Source organism: Eriocheir sinensis, chromosome 61 (genome assembly GCF_024679095.1).
Source record: "Eriocheir sinensis breed Jianghai 21 chromosome 61, ASM2467909v1, whole genome shotgun sequence".
In the NCBI taxonomy this organism is placed as follows: Eukaryota; Metazoa; Arthropoda; class Malacostraca; order Decapoda; family Varunidae; genus Eriocheir; species Eriocheir sinensis.
Genome location: NC_066569.1, coordinates 4,867,637 through 4,890,136, shown reverse-complemented (window position 1 = coordinate 4,890,136; position 22,500 = coordinate 4,867,637). Strand labels below are relative to the sequence as shown.

Here is a 22,500-nt window from a genome sequence, read left to right as displayed (position 1 = left end):
CGTTCTCTCTCCACCTCCCTCCATCTCTCCTCCGCCTCCTCCAGCCTCCTCCTCAGCTCCTCCACCTCCTCCTGTGATAGGGGTGGAAGGAGGAATGTAGTAGTAGTAGTAGTGGGGGTGGTAGTAGTAGTAGTAGTAGTAGTAGTGGTTAGTATCTTAGTAGGAAAAGAAAGAAAGGAAATAATAAGAAAAAGATTTACAGATGAGAAAAAGGAAAGGGAATAGAATGTAGAAAGAAATACAAGGAAAGGGAAATAGAGGGAAGAGAAAAGGAAAAAGAGGAGGAAATTAAGGAAAGGGAAGAAGGGAAGGAGAGAAAAAACAAAAGAAAGGAAGGAGGGAGGGAGAGAAAGAAAGAAGGAAAGGAAAGGGAAGGAGAAATGAAGAAGAGAAATACAAAAAAAGGAAGCAAGGAGAGAAAGAAAGAAAGAAGGAAAATAAAAGGAAGGAGAAATGAAGAAGAGAAATACAAAAAAAGGAAGCAAGGAGAGAAAGAAAGAAAGAAGGAAAATAAAAGGAAGGAGAAATGAAGAAGAGAAATACAAAAAAAGGAAGCAAGGAGAGAAAGAAAGAAAGAAGGAAAATAAAAGGAGAAATGAAGAAGAAATACAAAAAAGGAAGCAAGGAGAGAAAGAAAGAAAGAGGGAAAATAAATGGAGGGAGAAATGAAGAAGAGAAATACAAAAAAAGGAAGCAAGAAGAGAAAGAAAGAGGGAAAATAAAAGGAGGGAGAAATGAAGAAGAGAAATACAAATAAAGGAAGCAAGGAGAGAAAGAAAGAAGGAAAATAAAAGGAAGGAGAAATGAAGAAGAAAAATACAAAAAAAGGAAGCAAGGAGAGAAAGAAAGAGGAAAATAAATGGAGGAGAAATGAAGAAGAGAAATACAAAAGAAGGAAGCAAGGAGAGAAAGAAAGAAGGAAAATAAAAGGAGGGAGAAATGAAGAAGAGAAATACAAAAAAAGGAAGCAAGGAGAGAAAGAAAGAAAGAGGGAAAATAAATGGAGGGAGAAATGAAGAAGAGAAATACAAAAAAAGGAAGCAAGGAGAGAAAAAGAAAGAAGGAAAATAAAAGGAGGGAGAAATGAAGATGAGACATACAAAAAAAGGAAGCAAGGAGAGAAAAAGAAAGAAGGAAAATAAAAGGAGGGAGAAATGAAGAAGAGAAATACAAATAAAGGAAGCAAGGAGAGAAAGAAAGAAAGAAAGAAAATAAAAGGAGGGAGAAATGAAGAAGAGAAATACAAAAAAAGGAAGCAAGGAGAGAAAGAAAGAAAGAAGGAAAATAAAAGGAGGGAGAAATGAAGAAGAGAAATACAAAAAAAGGAAGCAAGGAGAGAAAGAAAGAAAGAAGGAAAATAAAAGGAAGGAGAAATGAAGAAGAAAAATACAAAAAAAGGAAGCAAGGAGAGAAAGAAAGAAGGAAAATAAAAGGGAGGAGAAATGAAGAAAAAAAATACAAAAAAAAAAAGAGAAAGAAAGAAAGAAGGAAAATAAAAGGAGGGAGAAATGAAGAAGAGAAATACAAAAAAAGGAAGCAAGGAGAGAAAGAAAGAAAGAAGGAAAATAAATGGAGGGATAAATGAAGAAGAAAAATACTAAAAAAAAAGAGAAAGAAGAGCAAGGAAGTAACGGAGAAAAAAGAAAAAAAAAAACAGCCGATAAAAGTGGCGATAGGAAGAAAAACCAAGTAAACAAAGAAGAAAAAAAAAAAATCATATCAACCCCCCTACCCCCCATCCCATAATCACCCCCCTCCTTACCCTGTGGTCCTTCCGTGTGTCCGAGAGCTGTCCCCTGAGGCTGGCACACTCCCCCCTGGCCCTGGTGAGCTGGGTGTGCAGGGCGGTGGTGGTGCTGGTGGTGCTGCTGGCTCGCTGGCGGACTTCATGAGACTCCTGTGAGGGTGAGGGAATGGAGGTGATACTTCCTTATTTTATAATGTCACTGGATTCCCCTGAAGAAATGGGGGAGGTCAGTGAGTTTAAGTACCTTGGATCAGTCAGATCAGTTATGTGTAAGCATGGTGGTATGGAGGGAGAGATAAGAGAAAGGGCATTGCAAGGAAGAAGGGTGGTAGGGTCTTTGGGACGAATCATGAATGGCAGAAGTGTGAGCATGGAGGTAAAGAGGGATTTGAGAAATACAATAATAGTACCAACCCTCACATATGCAAGTGAAACGTGGGCCTGGAATAAAAGTCAGAGGTCTAGAGTACAGGCAGTGGAAATGAGTTATTTGAGGAGTGCTTGTGGTGTGAGTAGAATGGATGGAATGAGTAATGAAAGTGTGTACGAGTGTTTTGGAATGTGTCACAGGGGTGAAGGGAAGAAGTGTGGAGTGGTGGAAGAAGTGAAACATTTGAAACATTTTATTATCCCTTTATACAATTATGTATTTACAATAATTTTGTAGTGCAGGGTGAAGCGACAGACTTTAAAGTGATTTGGCCACATGGAGTGAATGGAGGAGAGTAAGATAACCAGAAGGGTGTATGTGAGCGAGATAGAGGGAGGGAATGCTAGAGGACGACCTCCAGTAAAATGGAGGGATAGGGTGCAGGAGTACGTTAGGGAGAGGGGGAAAGATCTTTGAGAAACTTTGAGCAGGCAAGGAGGGAGTGTCTGGATAGAGAAAGTTGGAAGCTCTTCTGCCGTGGCCATCCCCTGGTGGGAGCTCCTAGGAGCAGGCGTCGATGAAATGATGATGATGATGATTTCCCTTTTCCATACCTCCATACTATCTCTGTGCATCATAAAATCAATTAACACAAGAGAAATGAATCCAGACCTAGGAAGGGTTTTACCGACGCTGGGGATCAAACCTGTGACCAGCTAGAAGGGAAAGACACTCACTTTTCTCTCCTTCCCTTTCTCCCCCTTCTTTTCCTCTTCCCTCCTTTAATGAAAAAAACCCTCCCATTTCTCTCCATTTCATCTCTCTCCTCCCTTTCCGCTACTCCTCTTCTCAACTTCCCCCTCTCGTCTTCACTGTTCTTTTCCTCTCCTCCTGTTCCTTCCCCCATAACCCACTTCCTCTCCCGCCCCCCTCCAGGCCAGCAGCTCAGCCAGGAGGGACAGGCGCTGGGGAAGGTGAGGTAGCCCCCTGGTGGAGTGAGTTTGGAAGGCTTTCTGCGTCAGGTAGGTCAGTCGCTATATAAATTGTCTCACCTCTCTTCCTTTCTATCCTCACTCTCTTTCTTTGTCTCTTGTTTGTTATCCTTTCTTCTTTTTCTGTTTCCTTCCTTTTCTATCTCTCTTCCTTTCTATCCTCACTCTCTTTCTTTGTCTCTTGTTTGTTATCCTTTCTTCTTTTACTGTTTCCTTCCTTTTCTATCTCTCTTCCTTTCTATCCTCACTCTCTTTCTTTGTCTCTTGTTTGTTATCCTTTCTTCTTTTTCTGTTTCCTTCTTCCTTTCTTCCTTGTTTTCTTCTTCCCCACTTTTCTACCTTCCTTCCTTCTTTCCTGCTTTTCTTCCATCCTTTCTCTTCCCTATCTCCTCCTCCTCTTCCCCCTCCTCTTGTTAGCTTTCTTTTTTTCCTTCTTTCTTTCCTATTTCCTCTTCCTTCTCTTTCTCCCTTCTCCTCCCCTTCTCTTTCCTCTCCCTTCCCCTTCACCTAATTTTTCCTCTTTTCCTCAAAACTTCCCCTTTTTCCACCCTTTTCCTCTTCCTTCTCTTTCTCCCTTCTCCTCCCCTTCTCTTTCCTCTCCCTTCCCCTTCACCTAATTTTTCCTCTTTTCCTCAAAACTTCCCCTTTTTCCACCCTTTTCCTCTTCCTTCTCTTTCTCCCTTCTCCTCCCCTTCTCTTTCCTCTCCCTTCCCCTTCACCTAATTTTTCCTCTTTTCCTCAGAACTTCCTCTTTTTCCACCCTTTTCCTCTTCCTTCTCTTTCTCCATTCTCCTCCCCTTCTCTTTCCTCTCCTTCCCCTTCACCTAATTTTTCCTCTTTCCTCAAAACTTCCCCTCTTTTTCCTCTCTCTCCTCTTGTAAACTCTCCTCTTCTTTCCCTTCTACTGTCCTTCCTTCCTTTCTCTTAGCTAACTTCTCCTTTCACCCACCATCTCCTCCTCCTCCTCCTCCTCCTCTTCCTCACCTTCCGCAGCGCCTGTCCCTCCTGGCTAAGCTGCTTCACCCTCAGCCGCAGATCAGCGTTGGTCTTCTGCTGCCTCACCGACTCCTGCCTCAGCCCCTGCACCTGCTTGGCCAAGGCGCGACGCTCCATCTCAGCTGCCTGCGCTCCCTTGGTTGCCTCACGTTTACTGCTGGCCTGGGGGGGAGGGGGCGGGGGAAGGGGTTTTAAGTGGAGTGGGTGGAAGGGAAGGGGAGGAGTGGGGTAAAGCGGAGGAAGGAAAGGAAAGAAATGGGAAGTTGAAGGAAGGAGATGGGGAGATGTGAGATTTTTTTATATTACAGGTGGGATGAAGAGAAGGAGGAAGAGGAAAGGGTGGGGAGAGAAAAAGTGGGATGAAGAGGGAGAAAGGGGAAGAAAGGGAAAGAGGAGAAAAGTGAGGTGAAGGGGAAGGAAGAGGAAAGAGAAAAGGAAAGAGAAGAAGAAGGAAAGGGAAAGGAAAGAGGAAAGTTTACAAGAAGAGGAGAGAGGAAAAAGGTGGAAAAAGAGGGGAAGTTTAGAGGAAAAGAGGAAAAATTAGATGAAGGGGAAGGAAAAGAAAGTGAAAAGGGAGAAGGAAGTGAAAAGGAAAAGGAAGGGGAAAGTTTACGAGAAGAGAAGAGGAAAAGGGTGGAAAAAGAGGGGAAGTTTAGAGGAAAAGAGGAAAAATTAGGTGAAGGGGAAGAGAAAGGAAAGAGAAAGGGAGGAGAAGGAGGAGGAAAGAGAAGGAAAGAGGAAAGTTTACGAGAGGAAAAAGAGGAAAACGGTGAAGAAAGGAAGATACTATTTTACTAATCAAAGAATTATTCATTTATCTATATTTATTTTATTTTATTTATTTATTCATTCCTTTTTTTGTGTGTGTGTATATGGCAAAAAGACTTATTCATTTATTTATATTCATTTTTTTATTATATTTATTCATTATTATTATCATTTTTTTTTTGTGTGTGTGTGTGTGTGTGTGTATATATACGTTAACTCACCAGCTCTCGGCACTCCTCTCGGGCCAGCTGGAGTGCCTCGGACAGTGCCGCCACCTTCCCCGAGAGCTGGCGTAGACGAGCCCTTGTCGAGGCATCCAGAAACTCATCCAAAATAGCGTACTCCTCCTCTTCCTCTTCCTCTTCCTCTTTATTTTGGTAGGCCTGTTCTTTCCTCTTCTCTTCTTCCTCTTCTTCATATTTGTCTTCACTCCAATGTTCTTTATTTTCCTCTTTGATTTCGTGGTAATTTTCTTTTCTTTTTCTTTCTTCATCTTTGTCTTCATTTCTTTCATAGTTTTCTTCTTTCTTCTTCTTGTTGTTGGTGTTTGTTATTCCCTGATTTGTCTTCTTCTTTTCCTCTGTTTCTTCTTTATTCCAATTCTTGTTTGTGTTGTTCTCCTTTCTTTCCCTTTCTTCCTTCCTTCTTACTTCTCTTCCATAATCTGTTTCTTCCTCCTCCTCCTCTTCTATTCCTCCTCTTACTCCTCCTCCTCTTTCCTCAGCTATCCCATCTTCTATCCAAGCCTCATATCCCCTTTCCCCTTCCCTCCCCTTTCTCCCATCACTCCTATCTACTCCCATCTCCTTCCCATCACTTGTTCTATATGCCCCTTCCCTTTCTCCTTCCTTAGTCCCTTCTCTCCTACCCAGACCTATCCTCCATTCACCTACCCTTCCCCCTTCCCTTCTCCCTTCACTTCCACCCCTTCCCATACCTCCATTTCTTATCCCATCCTCTACCCAAGCTTCATACCCCTTCCCCCCTTCCCTAATCTCACCCCTATCCCTTCCACCCCTTCCTATCCTCACCCCATCTCTGCTCCCCCTTCCTGGTCCCATTCCTGTCTTCCCATCACCCCATTCCTGGCCTCCCGTCACCCCATCATCCCTTCCCCATCCTATTTGACCATTTATGAGGCTGAAGATGTGGCCGTTTGGTGATGGGGAGGTGATGGGGGTGGTGGTGGTGATGGGTCTTTCTCTTCCTCTGCCTTGTCCTCTTCCTCCTCCTCTTCCTCGCTGCTGTTAAAGAATGATAATGATGAGAAGAAGAACAAAAATAAAAGAAGGAACAAGAAGAAGAAGAACAAAAGAAGGAAAGAAGAAGTTTTCAATGACAAAAGAAATCAAGAAGAAATGAAAGAATGAATGAATGAATGAGAATGAAAGGATGAAAAAGGAGAAGAAAGGTTAGTTCTTCTTGGTCTTATTTCCTCAAAGTTTATCAATTCATCTATTTTTGGAGTGTGGAACTATTTTTTATCTTTGTTTGGTTTTATTTAAAGGAACAATATTGGATTTTTTTTAGCCTGTGATGTGTTGTTCTCTCCTTGCTGCCTTGATAAAAAATATATACCCAAATAAAGCAAAATACAGAGCTATATAGATATTAAAAGCAACAAAGACATATTGTAAGACATACTGTAAGAATATTAAATTAAAGACTGTACAGGGAAATGGACCATACCCCCCCCCCTCTCTCTCTCTCTCTCTCTCTCTCTCTCTCTCTCTCTCTCTCAAAAATATATACCCAAATAAAGCAAAATACAGAGCTATATGGATATTTAAAGCAACAAAGACATATTGTAAGACATACTGTAGGAATATTAAATTAAAGACTGTACAGGGAAATGGACCATACCCCCCCCCCCCTTCTCTCTCTCTCTCTCTCTCTCTCTCAAAAATATATACCCAAATAAAGCAAAATACAGAGCGATATGGATATTTAAAGCAACAAAGACAAATTGTAAGACATACTGAAGGAATATTAAATTAAAGACTGTACAGGGAAATGGACCATACCCCCCCCTCTCTCTCTCTCTCTCTCTCTCTCTCTCTCTGTACCTTGGGCTGCAGGAGGAGGCGGTTCATCCTCTGGTCCAGCTCTTGGTCCAGCAGCAGCAGCGCCTGGTCCACCTCAGGGTAAGGACTTTCTAGGACCTCAGACATGGCTAGGGATTTTAGGGTCCCAGGGCTTCACAGACAGAGTCCACCCTCCTCCACCTCCCCTTTTTTTTTTTATTCCCCACAGTCACTGGTCCTGGTATGGGGTAAGGGTGTAGGTTAGTGTTCTTTGGTTTACTGGTATTTTTTACAACTAAAATCACACTCTGTGCTGCCTGGGGGTTGGGATGGCATGCTCCTCCCTTCTCCTTTGTTGTTTTACTTGCAACAATAAACTATCAATCAATCAATCAATCAACTTTTTGTATTGATTTTCTATCTTCAAAATGGTAATTCATGGTGTTTTACCATTTCTGTTAATCTTCTGTTGTCAAAATTACTATTGCTACATTTCTAAATCCATTTTATTAATTTTTCCATTGTCACAACGGCAGCTGGAAACCTTTTGAATTGATTTCCTGTCATCAAAATGGTAAATGGTTAAGATTTACCTTTACTAATAATTTTCTAATGCTAAAATGCCAATAGGCTATAATTTTTACTTTTTTCTGATGATTTTCCATCACCCAAATGGCAACTGACAGGTTTTTTTTTTACTCCTTTCAATAGTTTTCCATTATCAAAATGACGCTTGGTTAAGTCTTTACCTTTACTATTGATATTTATCTTCCAAGTGGTAACTGCATGGTAGGCCTACAGTTTTTTCATTAATTTTTCTACACCAAGTCAACTCAAGTAGTGATGAAGAGCTAACTTACTGAGACTTTCCAGCTTTTTTTTTATCAATTTTATATCATCAAAATAACAATTGGCACTTTATTTTTTTATTTTTTTATTATTCACTTTCAAGAAACAGACGATGATTAACCAACTTCCTGATACTTTTTTCAACTTTTCCACACATTTCTGACACCACAAGAACAAGCAATCACATTTAAACATTCTCAGTTAGTTCGTATTTCAAACCACAGCATCAACCTAATCGTATTACACCACTGTTTCCTTATTTATCTATCACAGTTTCCTTATATTAGACAGCTTGTTCTTCCCTTATTACCTGTCTCTAGGGCCGCCAGGTGGGTGTGGCAAACCAGGTGACTCAAAACAAACTGGGGACACGTGAGTTACCTGGGCAGGTGAGCCACGCCAGGTAAACACAGGTAGATCAATCAGCTGGTCGATTTTTACCACCAACGGTTCTTTATTCTTCCCTTTCTCCTCTATCTATCTATCTATGTGTCTATCTATCCCCTTTATCTGCTTATCATGGTCTTATGGTTGATAGGAATGGAAGGTTCAATTGGTGTTTATATTGATTTTGTTCTTTATATGATCGATTTTATTAACACCGGCTCGTTACTTTCCCTTTTTCCCTCCCTTTCTTTATCTATTTATCTATCCACTCTCTTTATAATCCTCTCATGGTCTTATAGCTGATAGTAATGGACAGGTGGTTGTGGCTATTGGGTTTATATTGTAGCCTATATGTTTAATTTCCAGTGTATTGGAGTGTGAATTCTCCTCCAAAGGAAGTAAACAGTCTATCAATCTTCTCATAATCTTCTCAGGGTCTTAAAGCTGATGGTAATTGAGAGGTGGTTGTGTTTATTGGGTTTATTTTGTATATATGTGTTTAATTTTAAGTGTTTGGGAGTTTGAATTCCCCGCCAGAGGAAGTAAACAGAGGCGGCGAAGCTGAGGAACACGACGTCAAGCGCCACGCCGTCCCGCACGCCCTCGCCATTACGTTATTATCATTACCCATTTATCGCCTTTAAATGCATTGTCACTCGGGAATGATGGCGATAAAATATTCAGATTAACCCCATGAACTATTATGTATATGCTAAAACCCCGTATAATAGTTCAAAATGGAGCTATCGTACGTCCATGATAATCTTTGTACAATGGTGGTTATTAGCTTACATTACGGCAAATATGGATGTCTTTACAGTAATTATCTCATTGTTTTCTTTTAATTGATTCGAGTTAATTACATTCACCCGTGAGTTTATAGTTAAGATCCATGTTACTCATTCTATGCCCATTAGAGGCAAATATTGAATAAAAACCGACATAATATTGCAAGAAATAGCTATGATAATTTAATAATGGAGGAAATACATTAAATTCACAGCAAATTCAGATATATAAAAAAAATCATCAACCTCTAACACCCCTTTATAGTCATCGTGTCACGGGAAGAGGGTGCATCAATGGTCCTGAATTACGTAACAGAGAACAGAATATCAAAGAAGAGGACGAAATAGAGACAAATAAAGGAGAGGAAGGCCCTAAGTCAACCATTTTTAAATCTCTTTGTGTTGGGCGAGGGAGGTCGTGTTGCATAGGTGGCGGAGGAGCAGCCAGACAGTGTTGCCAAAGTCGCGGGTGGTTGATCTTCTTCTTCTTCTTCTCTTGACCTGTAACGCTTTGTATATCGCTTCTTATAGGTCCTCCTCCTCTCGGTCTTCTCTTCTTCTTAATCACGCACTTTCCTTTTCAACAGTACGTAAATTTCCTCACTGTAATACGCTGTCACATTATAATTTTCTGATGCCGTGCCGTGGAGGATGAAGGGAGGGAGGGAGCGGGTTGCGGATTTTCACAGGAGGGCACTACTTATATATTATTTAGCTAATACACCATAAATCAACACTTTCTTGTATCATAATTACATCTCAGTTATTTAGATTTGGCATGATAATAGAAATTCAGTTCGATTATTGTGGGGAAAGAGTCGGTATTTCTGTGTTGGGCTGTTTTGGGCTAGTTCATTTTAAGCGTCACTCAGAGTACTCTAATTATGAAAGTTTTATTATATGGTTAATAAACTCTATAATTGCATAATAATAGCAGAAGTACGTTTTTTATACGTTATACAGGTTAAAATTTATATATTAGGCTGTTTTTAGGTTATTTTCCAGGAATATAGTTGCCAAATACTGATACTTTTTTTATTCAATGCTCTAACTTGGGTGATTTTTAGAGAACTATTGAGTTTTTTCTCGATTTTGTCTCCGTATAAAACATTTCTAAATTATGAATCTACTTTCATATGATCAGATTAAGGATGATTATATATAGGAATACAATTAAGGGATAGAACAAGAGAAAGAAGGACGATTAAATTGTTGAGAGAAGTGAGGGGAGTGAGATGGTAGCTCGTTTGATAATAAAAAGGACAATAAATAGAGAAAAATGACAATACTACAATATGGAGGAGAATAGTTGTAGGCTATATATACGGAACTCCAAAAATGACAATGGAAGTATGCAGCAGCTCAACATCTATGAAGAAAAGCCCAAATCGTCAGGCGGGTTTTTGGCGATAGTGTGAATCGTTAGACAGAGAAATAATAGTACATAGAGAAAAATGGCGTTAATACAATATAGAGAAGAATATCACGGAACTGAAAATCAAAATGGAAGTATCTGCCAACTTCACATCATAGAAAAACAGCCCAAAATCAGGAGGTACATTACAGAAAACAGAGAAAAACAGAGAAAAAATAGTGTCAATACAACATATAACAGCGCATTAAGGTACATACACGGAACTCAAAACCATAAACTAAAGTAAAATAAGAAAAGGAAGTATCTAACAACTCACACCACTCGGAAAACCAGCCCAAAAACCCGCCCAAGCACCCATCCATGGCTCGGGTCTTGGCAACACTGTCCTCCACCAGCTGACCGCCCGCAGCAGCTGACTGAGGTTGATGGCGGCGGACGAGTAGCAGCAGCAGCGTCCACCCCCGCGATGGTATGGCTGTGTCTGCTGCAGGAGGCGTAGTAGAGCGCGCGGACATGGTCACTATGCGGGGTGATGGGAATATGGCGGCAGTGACGGACAGGAGGGGGGATAGCAGTGCCGCGGCCCCCCCTCCCCCCCCAGGACAGTGCCACCACCAGCAACCCAACGGCGCCGCCCCCCACCATGAGGAGCCGCCCCCCCCGTGGAAGAGTGCCGCCTCTGCCTCCCCTCAGGACGCCCCCGCCGCCGCCCCAAGGATGGCCAAGATCAGGGATGTGCTGGAGAACGCCGCGAGGTGAGTACTATTGGGGGGTGGGGTGGGTGGGAGGAGGGGGTGGGTCGTGTGTTTTATTTGGGTTGTTTTTTTGTGTTTTGGGGGTTATGGTTTTTTTCTGGGTTTGTTTTATTGGGTTTAGGGTTGTGAGGGGGTGGGTGGGATGGTGGGTACTTGATGGGGGGTGAGGATTGTGTTTTGTCTTTGGGTTATTTTTTTGTTTTTTTGTGTGATTTTGGGGGTTTTCTGGGTTTGTTTTGGGGTTGTGCAGGGGTGGGTGGGTGGTGGTGGGGTTGGGTGGGTGGGGTGGTGTGTGTGTGTTTGATCTGTCTTCTCCTCCTTCCATGTTTCCTCTCCTCCTTCCTTCTCCTTCCTTCTCCTTCTCTTTCTTCTTCCTTCTTCTCTTTCTCCTTCCTTTTCCTTCTTCTCTTTCTCCTTCCTTTTCCTTCTTCTCTTTCTCCTTCTTATCCTTCTTCTTTTTCTCCTCCTTTTTCTTCTTTATCCCATTCCTTCTTCTTTTCTTCTTCTTAGGGAGAGAGAACTTGGTGATTTTGTTATTCATCAAAATGTCTCCTAAATCTGAATTATTATTATTATTTATTTTTACTGCAATCACTGAAAAAGAAAATAGTGTTGGTGTATCATGGCTGGAGATTTTTATTTATTGATTTACTTATTATATATTTATTTTTATTTTTGTGTATTGTTTATTGATCTGAGTTTTCTGAATTAGACTAACTCCTGGTGATTTCGTTATTCACCATGATGTCTTTCTTAACTCTAAACTATTACTTATTTTATTTACTCCAATCATTGAAAGAAATGGTGTAGTTGTGTCATGTCTGGATATTTTATTTATTGATTTACGTATTTAAACAATGCATCAAGTTTAATATTGATCTGAGGTTTCTGAAAAAAAAGACTAACTGCTGACTGCCTCCATTTACTAGTTTTCATTTTTTTTTCCTTGCGTATTTTGAACCATTCATGATTGTTTACCTCTTGAAAAATAAAACAGGCCTAACCAGTCTTGCTTGTCTATGAAAATAAAACACATAACAGGCTATAAGATTTTTGGTCACCCATAGAAAATAAAACAAGTATTACCATTGTGCTTACTGTACTTGTAGAAACACATTACAGGCTTAATCAATTATGCTAGCTTGTAGAAGAATAGTGGGCCTTACCATTCATAATAATTAAAACTGACTTAAACCAGTAATTTCTCGTAGAAAAATCAAACAAGCCTTGCCACCATTGAATTCTTGCCTGTACGAATATATAACAGGCCTAATCATTCGGGATCTTGGCTGTGAATATAGTAAAAAAAGAGTCAAGTAACAAAGCTATTAAAAGAGGAATTGTATGCCAGACATTTCAGTGCTATATTTCCACATGTGTTTTGAGCCTCAAGAAAAATAATAGAGGTGGAGAGAAGAGGCATTTGGTTAAAGTCTTCGTGATGTTAGGAAAAAGGAGAGACCATGTAGCAAAATGAAAAATATTGGCAGAACATTTCATTGGTGTTTTTCCACATGTGTTTTGAGCGTTGAAAAAAATAACAGCGGTGAAGAGAAGAGACATTCGGTTACAGTCTAAAGTGATATTAGGAAAAAGGAGAGAGCCATCCATGTAACAAAATGAAATATATCGGCAGAACATTTCATTGCTGTTTTTTCATTGCTGTTTTTCCACATGTGTTTTGAGCCCTGAAAAAAATAACAGCGGTGAAGAGAAGAGACATTCGGTTACAGTCTAAAGTGATATTAGGAAAAAGGAGAGAGCCATCCATGTAACAAAATGAAAAATATTGGCAGAACATTTCATTGCTGTTTTTCCACATGTGTTTTGAGCCCTGAAAAAAATAACAGAGGTGAAGAGAAGAGACATTCGGTTACAGTCTAAAGTGATATTAGGAAAAAAGGAGAGAGCCATCCATGTAACAAAATGAAATATATCGGCAGAACATTTCATTGCTGTTTTTCCACATGTGTTTTGAGCGTTGAAAAAAATAACAGAGGTGAAGAGAAGAGACATTCGGTTACAGTCTAAAATGATATTAGGAAAAAGGAGAGTGCCATCCATGTAACAAAATGAAATATATCGGCAGAACATTTCATTGCTATTTTTCCACATGTGTTTTGAGCCCCAAGAAAAATAATAGAGGTGAAGAGAAGAGACATTTGATTAAAGTCTTATGTGACATTAGGAAAAGGAGAGAGCCATGTAGCAAAATGAAAAATACCAGTAGAACATTTTAGTGCTATATTTCCACATGTGTTTTGAGCCCCGAGAAAAATAATAGAGGTGAAGAGAAGAGGCATTTGGTTAAAGTCTTAGTGATGTGTTGCCTTGATGTCTTGGTGGTGGTTGTGATGGTGCAGGTTAAGTTTTGTTATGGTGGTGGTGGTGGTGGTGATGGTGGTAGTGGTGATGGTAGTTTAGGTGATGCTAGGAAAAAGGAGAGAGAGAGAGAGAGAGCAATGTAGCAGAATGAAAACTACCACCAGAACATTTCATTGCTATATTTCCTCATATTTTGACCCCGAGAAACAGTAAAGAGGTGGGAAAAAAAAAGATTAAGTTTATGATGTTAGGGATGTTCGGTATTGATTTTACAGCCTCTTGCATGTAAAAATAATTGAATACTACTGTTATTACTACTGCAGATATTATTACTGTTACTGCTACTACTGTTATTATTATTATTATTATTATTATTATTATTATTATTATTTTTATTTTTATTTTTTTTACGTTGAGTTTATGGCGTCTGTAGACTTTCTTGGTGGGGTCTTGTGGTCAGCGTCAGCCTGTTATGGTGTAGGCAAGTGTTTATACCATCTTGCTTGGCTTATGCTATCCCTCAGAGCTCAATTTTACCTTGGATTATCTTAATATGGCCTTTATGTCTTGGAAGCCCTTGGTGTTGTAGATTCTCCTTTTTTTTTTCTTTTTATCCTGCCTTTCTTAATCTCATCTTTACTCTATTCCTCCCTTCCTCCTGTCTTCTTTTTGGTTTCTTTACTTACTCTCCTTCTGTCCTTCCTTCCTTTCTTCTCCATCCCTTCTCTCTTCCTTTCACTCTTTATTTATTCCTTCCTCCTTTCTTCCTTTCCCTTTCTATACTTACTCTGTCCTGTCCTTCCTTCCTTTCTTCTCCATCCCTTCTCTCTTCCTTTCACTCTTTATTTATTCCTTCCTCCTTTCTTCCTTTCCCTTTCTTTACTTACTCTGTCCTTCCTTCTTCCTTCCTTTCTTCTCCATTTCACTCTATTTATTCCTTCCTTCTTTCCTCCCTGTCTCCGTGGCTGCCCCCTATGAAGTTGAGGTTGGGTGAGAGGCCGTGTGAGCCTCTCTCTTCAACCTCCAAGTACTGGGCCTTACCGTTCATAATAAATAAGTAAAACATACCTAAACTAGTGATTGCTTGTAGAAAAATAAAACAAGCCTTGCTATCATTGAATTCTTGCCTGTACGAAAATATAACAGACCTAATTGTTCGTGATTTCTCGGCTGTAAATATGGTAAAAAAAGAACTCACAAAATTAATAAAGAAAATTGTATGCCAAACTGTGCTGCATGAGCTGTTTGATCCCTGGTTGGGTTATCGATTTAGAGAGGTAATCCAGAGTCCGGGTTGACAGCTGGTCTTAGGACAGCTTGTGGGTAGTCTTATGCTGCTCAGCGATGACAGAAACTTGTCAGCTTGTACCAGTGGGTGGGATGTGAACCGGGGTCCTCCAGAACACTGTGCCCGGGCGCTGACCACTCACCATTTTTATTTTTATAAGTGATACAATATGGTTTCTCATCGTTGTTTTTAGTACGATTTTGATGTCATATGCATTTTTATGAGTGTGATACGTCATGCATTTTTTAGACTTCAAAAAACATTCCAAGTGCTGAAGGTGCAGAAAAATGTGAAGATGAATTTATTTCTTAATATTATTGTTAGCTATTTAAGAAAAAAAAATAAGTATCCAAGAAAAAAAAAATAGGAAGACGATTTTATTTGTTTTTGTCGTTATTTAAGAAAAAGGAGGAATGAAAACCCAAGTGTTACGGTACATGAGGAGAAAAATTGTGAAGACGAGAATTTATTTGTGGATGCAGAAAGAATATTTGGAACCTAAAATGGTTGTGTGAGCTGCGTATTTATTTGTTAACCTGGTGTGTGGACCTGAGAAACCTGTCACGAAACACATATAATACGATCTCAATGTCATGTATTCTTTATAGTTATTTGAAAGGCAAGAAGAAAAAAATTGTCCATTATTTAAAAGGAGAGAAGAAAAAAAAAACATCCATTATTAAAAAGGAAAGAAGAAAAAAAATGTCCAAGTGTTTAGAGGTGGAAAAAAATTAGTGAGAAATTATTTGTGGACATGAAAAATTAAAATCCAAAGTAATTGCGAGTTTGTTTGTTTGTGTATTTTCCGGCCGTGCAAAGTTAATCAAGGCCTCCGAAAGTAATTATAATCATGGCGCTCATTAAGACACGGAGAGGTAGAGGATCGTTAAGAGTCATATTGGGTCATTGTGTAGTAGGATATTATTATTTATTATTATTATTTTATTTATTTGTTTATTTGTTGGATTATTGCTTAGAAGTGTATTATTATTTTATTTTGTTTTATTTATTTATTTATTATATTTATTTTCATTGTGTAATACTGTATTTGTTTTCTTCCTCCCCTTCTTCTTCTTTTTCCTCTTTTTCTTCTTCTTCTTCCTCCTTTCTCTTCTTCCTCCTCCTCCTCTTCTTCTTCCTCTTTTTCCTGTTCTTCTTCCTCTTTTTCCTGTTCTTTTCCTTCTTTCTCTTCTTCCTCTTCCTCTTTTTCCTCTTCTTCCTCTTCCTCTTCCTATTTTATTTATTTTTTATAAGTGTTGATGCATGCAATAATTGCCATCTTCTTCCTCTTCTTCTTCCTCTTCCCCTTCTTCCTCTTCTTTTTCCTCTTCTTCTTCTTCCTCTTCCTCTTCCTATTTTATTTATTTCATTGGAGTTTGGACGAGTGTAATAACTGCCATCTTCTCCTTCTTCCTCTTCTTCTTTTCCTCTTCTTCCTCCTCTTCTTCCTCTTCCTCTTCCTATTTTATTTATTTCATTGGAGTTTGGATGAGTGTAATAACTGCCATCATCTCCTTCATCTTCTTTTTCTTTTCTCTTCATCTTCCTTTTTTCTCTTCTTCCTCTTCTTCCTCTTCCTCTTCCTATTTTATATATTTTTTGTAAGTGTTGATGTGTGTGATAATTGCCATCTTCATCTTCTTTTTCCTCTTCATCTTCTTCCTCTTCTTCCTCTTCACATTTTCTTTCTTTCTTTGTGAGTGATGAGTGTAATGACTCCCTCGATAATTAATAAAACCTCAAAACGTACATTACTAAATAGATTAAGGATAAGTAAAGAAATAAAAATATGAATTAGCAAGATGAAGGTTGAATACTAGTCCTTTTGATCTCTATTAATTTAGCTTTTGATGTTGACGAGCGTAATTACCGCCACAGAAATTAACAGGATCTCAGACTATTCACCGCTAAATAAAATAAGCAAAATAAAATAACCAGTAATGAAAAAAGAAGAATTGACAAAATAAAGGGATAGAGATTAGCCGCTTTCATCATGCAGGCAATTAGCAGGACAGGTAATTAGTGATGTTGTGGATTAGTTATAGATTTTGAAGCTTATTATAAAAAAAATTAGAAAAAACGTAAGAAAAATGTAGTTTGTTTGTTACGAAAAAAGAAAAAGAAATGAAATGAAATGAAAAAGTAATTGCAGTTATCGCATGAAGAAATTGGACTACTACTACTACTACTACTACTACTACAATGGTGAATCAGTTAGTTAATAGGGTTAGTTAATGAATAATATGGCATACAGTGAATGAATAATTAGGCGTTGGTATATAAGTGTGTATGTGCGCGCGTGTGTGTGTGTGTGTGTGTGTTAAGCGTTTGTATAGTTTTCATTTCCATCTTGTATTTCGTTTTGTTTACTTTTTTTATTTTCGACAAGTAAAATTTTGGCTCAAGTTTGAAGTCTGTCGAGGAGGGAGAGAAATACAAGGGAAACGGAATTGTGTGTGTGTGTTTGCTTAGGGTGTTGCTGCACTCACACACACACACACACACACACACACACACACGCAAGAAGGAGGAAGGAAATTGTAATGGGAAAGGGAAAAAAGTAAATTACCCAGATGATTCTAATTTATTTCCCACATTTCACCACTGATGGGGTTAAGTAATAAAAAATTTTTTGTGGTGACTGAGAAAAATTGTATCTTATTAGTTTTATATATTTTCTTTTATTGTTTATTTATGTGTATTTATATATGTTGTTTATTTTTAATGTGTGTGTGTAGGTGTTTGAATATATATTGAAAGGATGCCTGGTCTTAGTTTTTCTTAAGTTTTACCCGGTAGCAGCGACGGGCCAAATTTGTGGCTTTACCGTGTACCAGTGACGGGCCAAATTTGTGGCTTTACCGTGTACCAGCGACGACCCAAATTTGTGGCTTTACCATGTACCAGCGACGGTCCAAATTTGTGGCTTTACCGTTTACCAGCGACAGCCCAAATTTGTGGCTTTACCGTTTACCAGCGACGGCCCAAATTTGTGGCTTTACCGTGTACCAGCAAGGGCCCAAATTTGTGGCTTTACCGTGTACCAGTGACGGGCCAGATTTTTGCCATGATATAAACCCAAAAACAAGGTGATGCATAAACTGATCACAAGTGCGTTGATATATATTATGAAATGGTTTGCGTGAGTGATGATTTTATTCTCATTAATTCGCTTAGACAGGCCTTTAAGAAACATGATCCCCGCAGCTACTGGTTTAGGGTTTTTTAATCATAGGTCCTGCATCATTTTATTTGGTTTTATTTTGTGGTATTTTATTGTGTCTGTAAAATTGTGAGAATGAGGAAAGATTGTGAGAAAATGTGTGTGTGTGTGTGTGTGTGTGTGTGTGTGTGGCTTAAAACAAAAAAGAACGCGAAGGAAGTTCTGTTTGTTTTAGGGAAATTCTCAAAAAATAAAGAAAATTTACACGAGTATGAAAATAACAGGAGCGTGGCAGGAAAGGACTGAGGAAAAAAATATATATATGTAAAAAAAAGAATATTGCACTGAAGGACTTTGGGAGGAAGGAAGGAAGTGAGGAAAGACTAAAATACAGAAAATTGAATAAAAGGTGAAGAGGGTAAATGCAGGAAATTGGGGAGAAGAAAAGGAGAGAGGAAAAAAAGAAGAATGACCCCAAAAAAATTGCTGGGAAGAAAAAGTGGGAAAAAAGGAATGAAGTGAAAAAAAAGATAAAATAGAAGACAAGAAGAGAAAAAAAAAATGACAGAAGAAAAGGAGAGAGAGGAAATAATGGAAAATAATAAAGAAAAACAAAACTGCTCGAAAGGAAGGAAGTGGAAAAGAAAAACAGGAACGGAGTGAGGAGGAAAAATGAAACAAAGAAAAAGAGAAAATTGTGGAAAAAAGGAAAGAGTGGAAAAGGAAAATAAAACCGGAAATTGACAGGAAAGATTGAGAAAATGTGTGAGAGAGAGAGAGAGAGAGAGAGAGAGAGAGAGAGAGAGAGAGAGACTTTGAACAAAAAGATACATTACATTTTCTTTCACCTTCATTTTTATATCTCTTTCTCCTTCCTTTCTTAATCCCATCTTTATTCTTTTCCTCTCTTCCTCCTTTCTTCCTTTCCTTTTTTTTTTTCTTTTTTTTAGCTTACTCTGTCCCTCCTTCTTCCTTCCTTTCTTCTCCTTCCTTTCTCTCTTCTTTCACTTCTTTTGTTTTACTTTTTCCTTCCTTCCTTCCTTCCTTCCTTTCTTTTCAGTCCCTCCTTTCTTCCTCTCACTTTTTAGTTTTCCCTTCCTTCCTTCCTTCCTTCCTTTGCTATCCCTCCTCTCCTTTTTTCTCCATCCCTCTCTTCCTTCCTTCCTTCCTTCCATCTGTCCTTCCTTCCTTCCATCTGTCCTTCCTCCCTCCCTCCCTCCCTTCACTCTCCCTCTCACCTTCATACCACACACACACACACACACACACACACACACACACACACACACACACACACACAACTACTCACTCACCCACCCCGAAAATTCATACCTGTGGAACATCTGTTGGAAATAGAAAGCCTTGAACCTGATAACTCGTGTGTGTGTGTGTGTGTGTGTGTGTGTGTGTGTGTGTGTGTGTGTGTGTGTGTTCTGATGTAGTTCTTAGACAGTTTTTTTTATTTATTTTTTTCTCGTTTTAATTTTTTTTTCTTTTTGTTTGTTTGTGGGAAGAATATGACCTGTTGATTTTGTGTTTGTTTCTGGATTCCTTCTTTCTTTTCTTTCTTCCATTTTTAGTTATTCTTTCTTATTTATTTTGTTTTTTTCTCTATTCCTCTTTCTATCTCTCTCTATGTATCTTCCACTTTATCTCCCTCTTTTTTTTCCTTTCTTTCTATTTCTTTTTCTATATCTTCATTTTTTTCTTATTTTTTAGCTTTCTCCCTCTTTCTTTTAGGGGGGGGCGCAGCCCAGAGATTAAAAATAATCGTAGTAGTTTATTCTCCATAAAACGGTTTGTCATATTCATCTACGGACAAAAATACATAAGATCCTTTTCTCTTATCTACCTCATTTCTTTCTTCTTTTCATATTCTTCTTCATTTCTTTCTCATTTTTTTCTTTACTTTTCTTTCTATCTTTCTTTATTTCTTATTCTCTCATTTCTTTCTTATTTCCCTTTTCATTTATTTTCTTTCCATTTTCTTGAGAGAGAGAGAGAGATTGCACTATACTTTAGAGTAGAGAGATAGTGAATGGGTGATAAGATAGAGAGAGAGAGAGAGAGAGAGAGAGACTATGTGAGGATAGGAGAGAAAAGACAGGTGGTTTCAGATTATGTGTGAGAGAGAGAGAGAGAGAGAGAGAGAGAGAGAGAGAGAGAGAGAGATGACACCTGTACTCACCTTGTTTTGAATTGACAGGTGTGTGTATATGGAGGTTAGAGAGAGAGAGAGAGAGAGAGTTTTCTAAAGTGTAATAAAAGGAGTTACATATTTTTTTTGTTATATATATGAGAGAAAATTACTTATCAAATTATTATTATTATTATTATTATTATTATTATTATTGTTGTTGTTGTTGTTGTCATTATTTCATGTACACTTATTTCGAAAGTACTTCCTGTTATTGTGTACGTGTGTGTGTGTGTGTCTGTCGGTTAACGGGTAATATTTTGGGTGTATTTATGGATCATGCACTAACTACCCTCCTCCTCCTCCTCCTCCTCTTCCTCCTCCTTCTCCTGGGCTTATTAAACACAAATACAAAACCAACCAACCAACCAAAAAGAAAAAAAAACGGGAAGATAAGGACGAGAAAAGTTCCTGATAACATTGAGTTCATTTCATCTCTGCTGTTCTTTTTTATCTGTCATATTTTACTCATTTTCCTGTCTTATTCAGCCTGCAGGGAGATTAGATAAAAGGAGGAGGAGGAGGAGAGGGAAGAGGACGAAGAAGAGGAGGAGGAGTTTAGGAATTTTCTGGTATTTTTATTACTTTATTTTGTTTAATCTCTGCTGTTCTTTTTTAATCTGTACCATATTTTACTCATTTTCCTGTCTTATTCAGCCTGCAGGGAGATTAGGTAAAAGGAGGAGGAGGAAGAGGAGGAGTTTAGGGATTTTCTGGTATTTGTATTACTTAATTTTGTTTCATCTCTGCTGTCCTTTTTTATCGATCATATTTTACTCATTTTCCTGTCTTATTCAACCTGCAGGGAGATTAGATAAAAGGAGGAGAAGAGGAGAAGGAGTTTAGGGATTTTCTGGTATTTGTATTACTTAATTTTGTTTCATCTCTGCTGTTCTTTTTTAATCTGTATCATATTTTACTCATTTTCCTGTCTTATTCAACCTGCAGGGAGATTAGATAAAAGGAGGAGAAGAGGAGGAGAGGGAAGAGGAGGAAGATTTTAGGGATTTTCTGGTATTTTTATTTCTTTATTTTGCGTAACGTGTGTGTGTGTGTGTGTGTGTGTGTGTGTGTGTGTGTTTGGTAAAGTGTAACAAAATAATACATGCGATACTATTCAAGAAACACACACACACACACACACACACTTGTCACTAGTGATATAGGGTCACCAGGTTCCTCCTCCTCCTCCTCCTCCTCCTCCTCCTCCTCTCGCTGCCAAGTGCAAAGGCTGGGTGTTGGATGGGTGGAGGAAGAGGGGGAGGAGGAGGAAGAAGGGGGGGGGGATGGAGTGCAGGCTCCTCTCCTCCTCCTCCTCCTCCTCCTCCTCTTGCTATCTATCTTTCTGCTAATGTAGTAGTAGTAGTAGTAGTAGTAGTAGTGGTAGTAGTAGTCGTCGTAGTAGTAGTAGTAGTAGAAGTGGTAGTGGTAATAGTAGTGGTAGTAGTAGTAGTGGTGGTAGTGGTAGTAGTAGTAGTAGTAAAAGTAGTAGTAGTAGTCTGCATATCTCTCTCTCTCTCTCTCTCTCTCTCTCTCTCTCTCTCTCTCTCTCTCTCTCTCTCGAGTTATATTTAAGACAGTCAGTCAGGCAGTGGTTGGTGGAGGCAGGGAGGAGGAGAAGGAGGAGGAGGAAGAAGAGGAGGAGGAGGAAGGAAGGAAGAAAGGAAGGAGTTGGGCGTGGCGTTTTCCTGTTTAAATTTATCTTTTTCTTTTTCTCTCTATCTGTATTTTCCTGTTTATACTTTCGTTATTTTCCTTATAGTTTTTATTATTATTGTTTTCTTTCTTTTTTTTAGCTTTCTTTTTTTTTCTTTGTTTATTTTCCCGTTTTAAATTTGGTGTTATTTTTTTCCCTTCCTGTTTATTTTTTCTTTCATTTTTATTTTTATTTTACTTTTTGTCTTTTTTTTTTGTGTGTGTGTGTATCTGATGTCTTATGATTCTTCCTTTCTCTCTCCCTCCTCCTCCTCCTCCTCCTCCTCTTCTCATCCCACCTTACTACATAATGGATATCAAGGCTTCAGAATCGTTACAGAGGAGGATGACCAAGATGATTCACGTGTTGAGAAACTTGCCATACGAGGACAGACTCAATTAAACTCACATTCTCTAGCAAAGGCGAAGGGTGTGAGGAGACATGACCGAGGCAAATAAATGGACGCAGGGTTTTAATAAGGGGGAAATCGATAAGGTTCTGATGTTAAAAGAGCCGGGTATAGGACACGGTAGTAATGGGTTTAAACTGGATATATTCAGACACAACAAGAATATCAGCAATTGGTTCACTGGCAGAGTGGTGGATGAGTGGAGCAGGCTGGCAGTCATGTGGTGAGTGAGTGCCAATACGAGCGACACATTAAAAGGTTAGGTAAGATCATGGACAGCGATGTTAGGTGGGGTTAGGTTCACAGGAGTTGCCTTGTTTAGACCTACCGGCCTCTTGCAGACTCCTTACGTTCTTATGTGTTCATCCTCC

The 22,500-nt window shown here is 38.9% G+C and overlaps 2 protein-coding genes and 1 long non-coding RNA gene across 6 annotated transcripts in view; 1 reads left to right on the top strand and 2 right to left on the bottom strand.

Annotated features, from left to right (window-relative positions):
• LOC126986208 (uncharacterized) overlaps positions 1-5,727 on the bottom strand; it is a 7,426-nt gene extending 1,699 nt beyond the window's left edge. For both annotated transcript variants that reach the window (XR_007739399.1, XM_050842182.1), the window contains exons 1-4: positions 5,095-5,727; positions 4,094-4,267; positions 1,763-1,897; positions 1-71 (exon numbers count right to left, since the gene is read on the bottom strand). The exon at positions 1-71 is cut by the window's left edge and continues 64 nt beyond it. Coding sequence is in view for 1 of the 2 variants with exons in the window: in XM_050842182.1 (XP_050698139.1) it covers positions 1-71; positions 1,763-1,897; positions 4,094-4,267; positions 5,095-5,676 (962 nt within the window). In the remaining variant the exon portion in view is untranslated. The remainder of the gene's footprint in view (positions 72-1,762; positions 1,898-4,093; positions 4,268-5,094) is intronic.
• Positions 5,728-5,908: 181 nt separating this feature from the next.
• LOC126986211 (uncharacterized) lies at positions 5,909-8,164 on the bottom strand. Its single transcript, XR_007739402.1, has 3 exons — positions 8,057-8,164; positions 6,940-7,135; positions 5,909-6,117 (listed from the first exon to the last, which is right to left on the bottom strand). It is a non-coding gene; the product is annotated as an uncharacterized LOC126986211 (long non-coding RNA).
• Positions 8,165-10,658: 2,494 nt separating this feature from the next.
• The window catches only part of LOC126986206 (neurogenic protein mastermind-like), a 67,932-nt gene continuing 56,090 nt past the window's right edge, over positions 10,659-22,500 (top strand). Inside the window, exon 1 of one of the 3 annotated variants that reach the window (XM_050842178.1) lies at positions 10,659-11,051. In XM_050842178.1, coding sequence (XP_050698135.1) covers positions 10,768-11,051 — 284 coding nt within the window. In that variant the 5' untranslated portion in view covers positions 10,659-10,767. The remainder of the gene's footprint in view (positions 11,052-22,500) is intronic. The other 2 variants (XM_050842177.1, XM_050842179.1) reach the window with 2 other exon arrangements.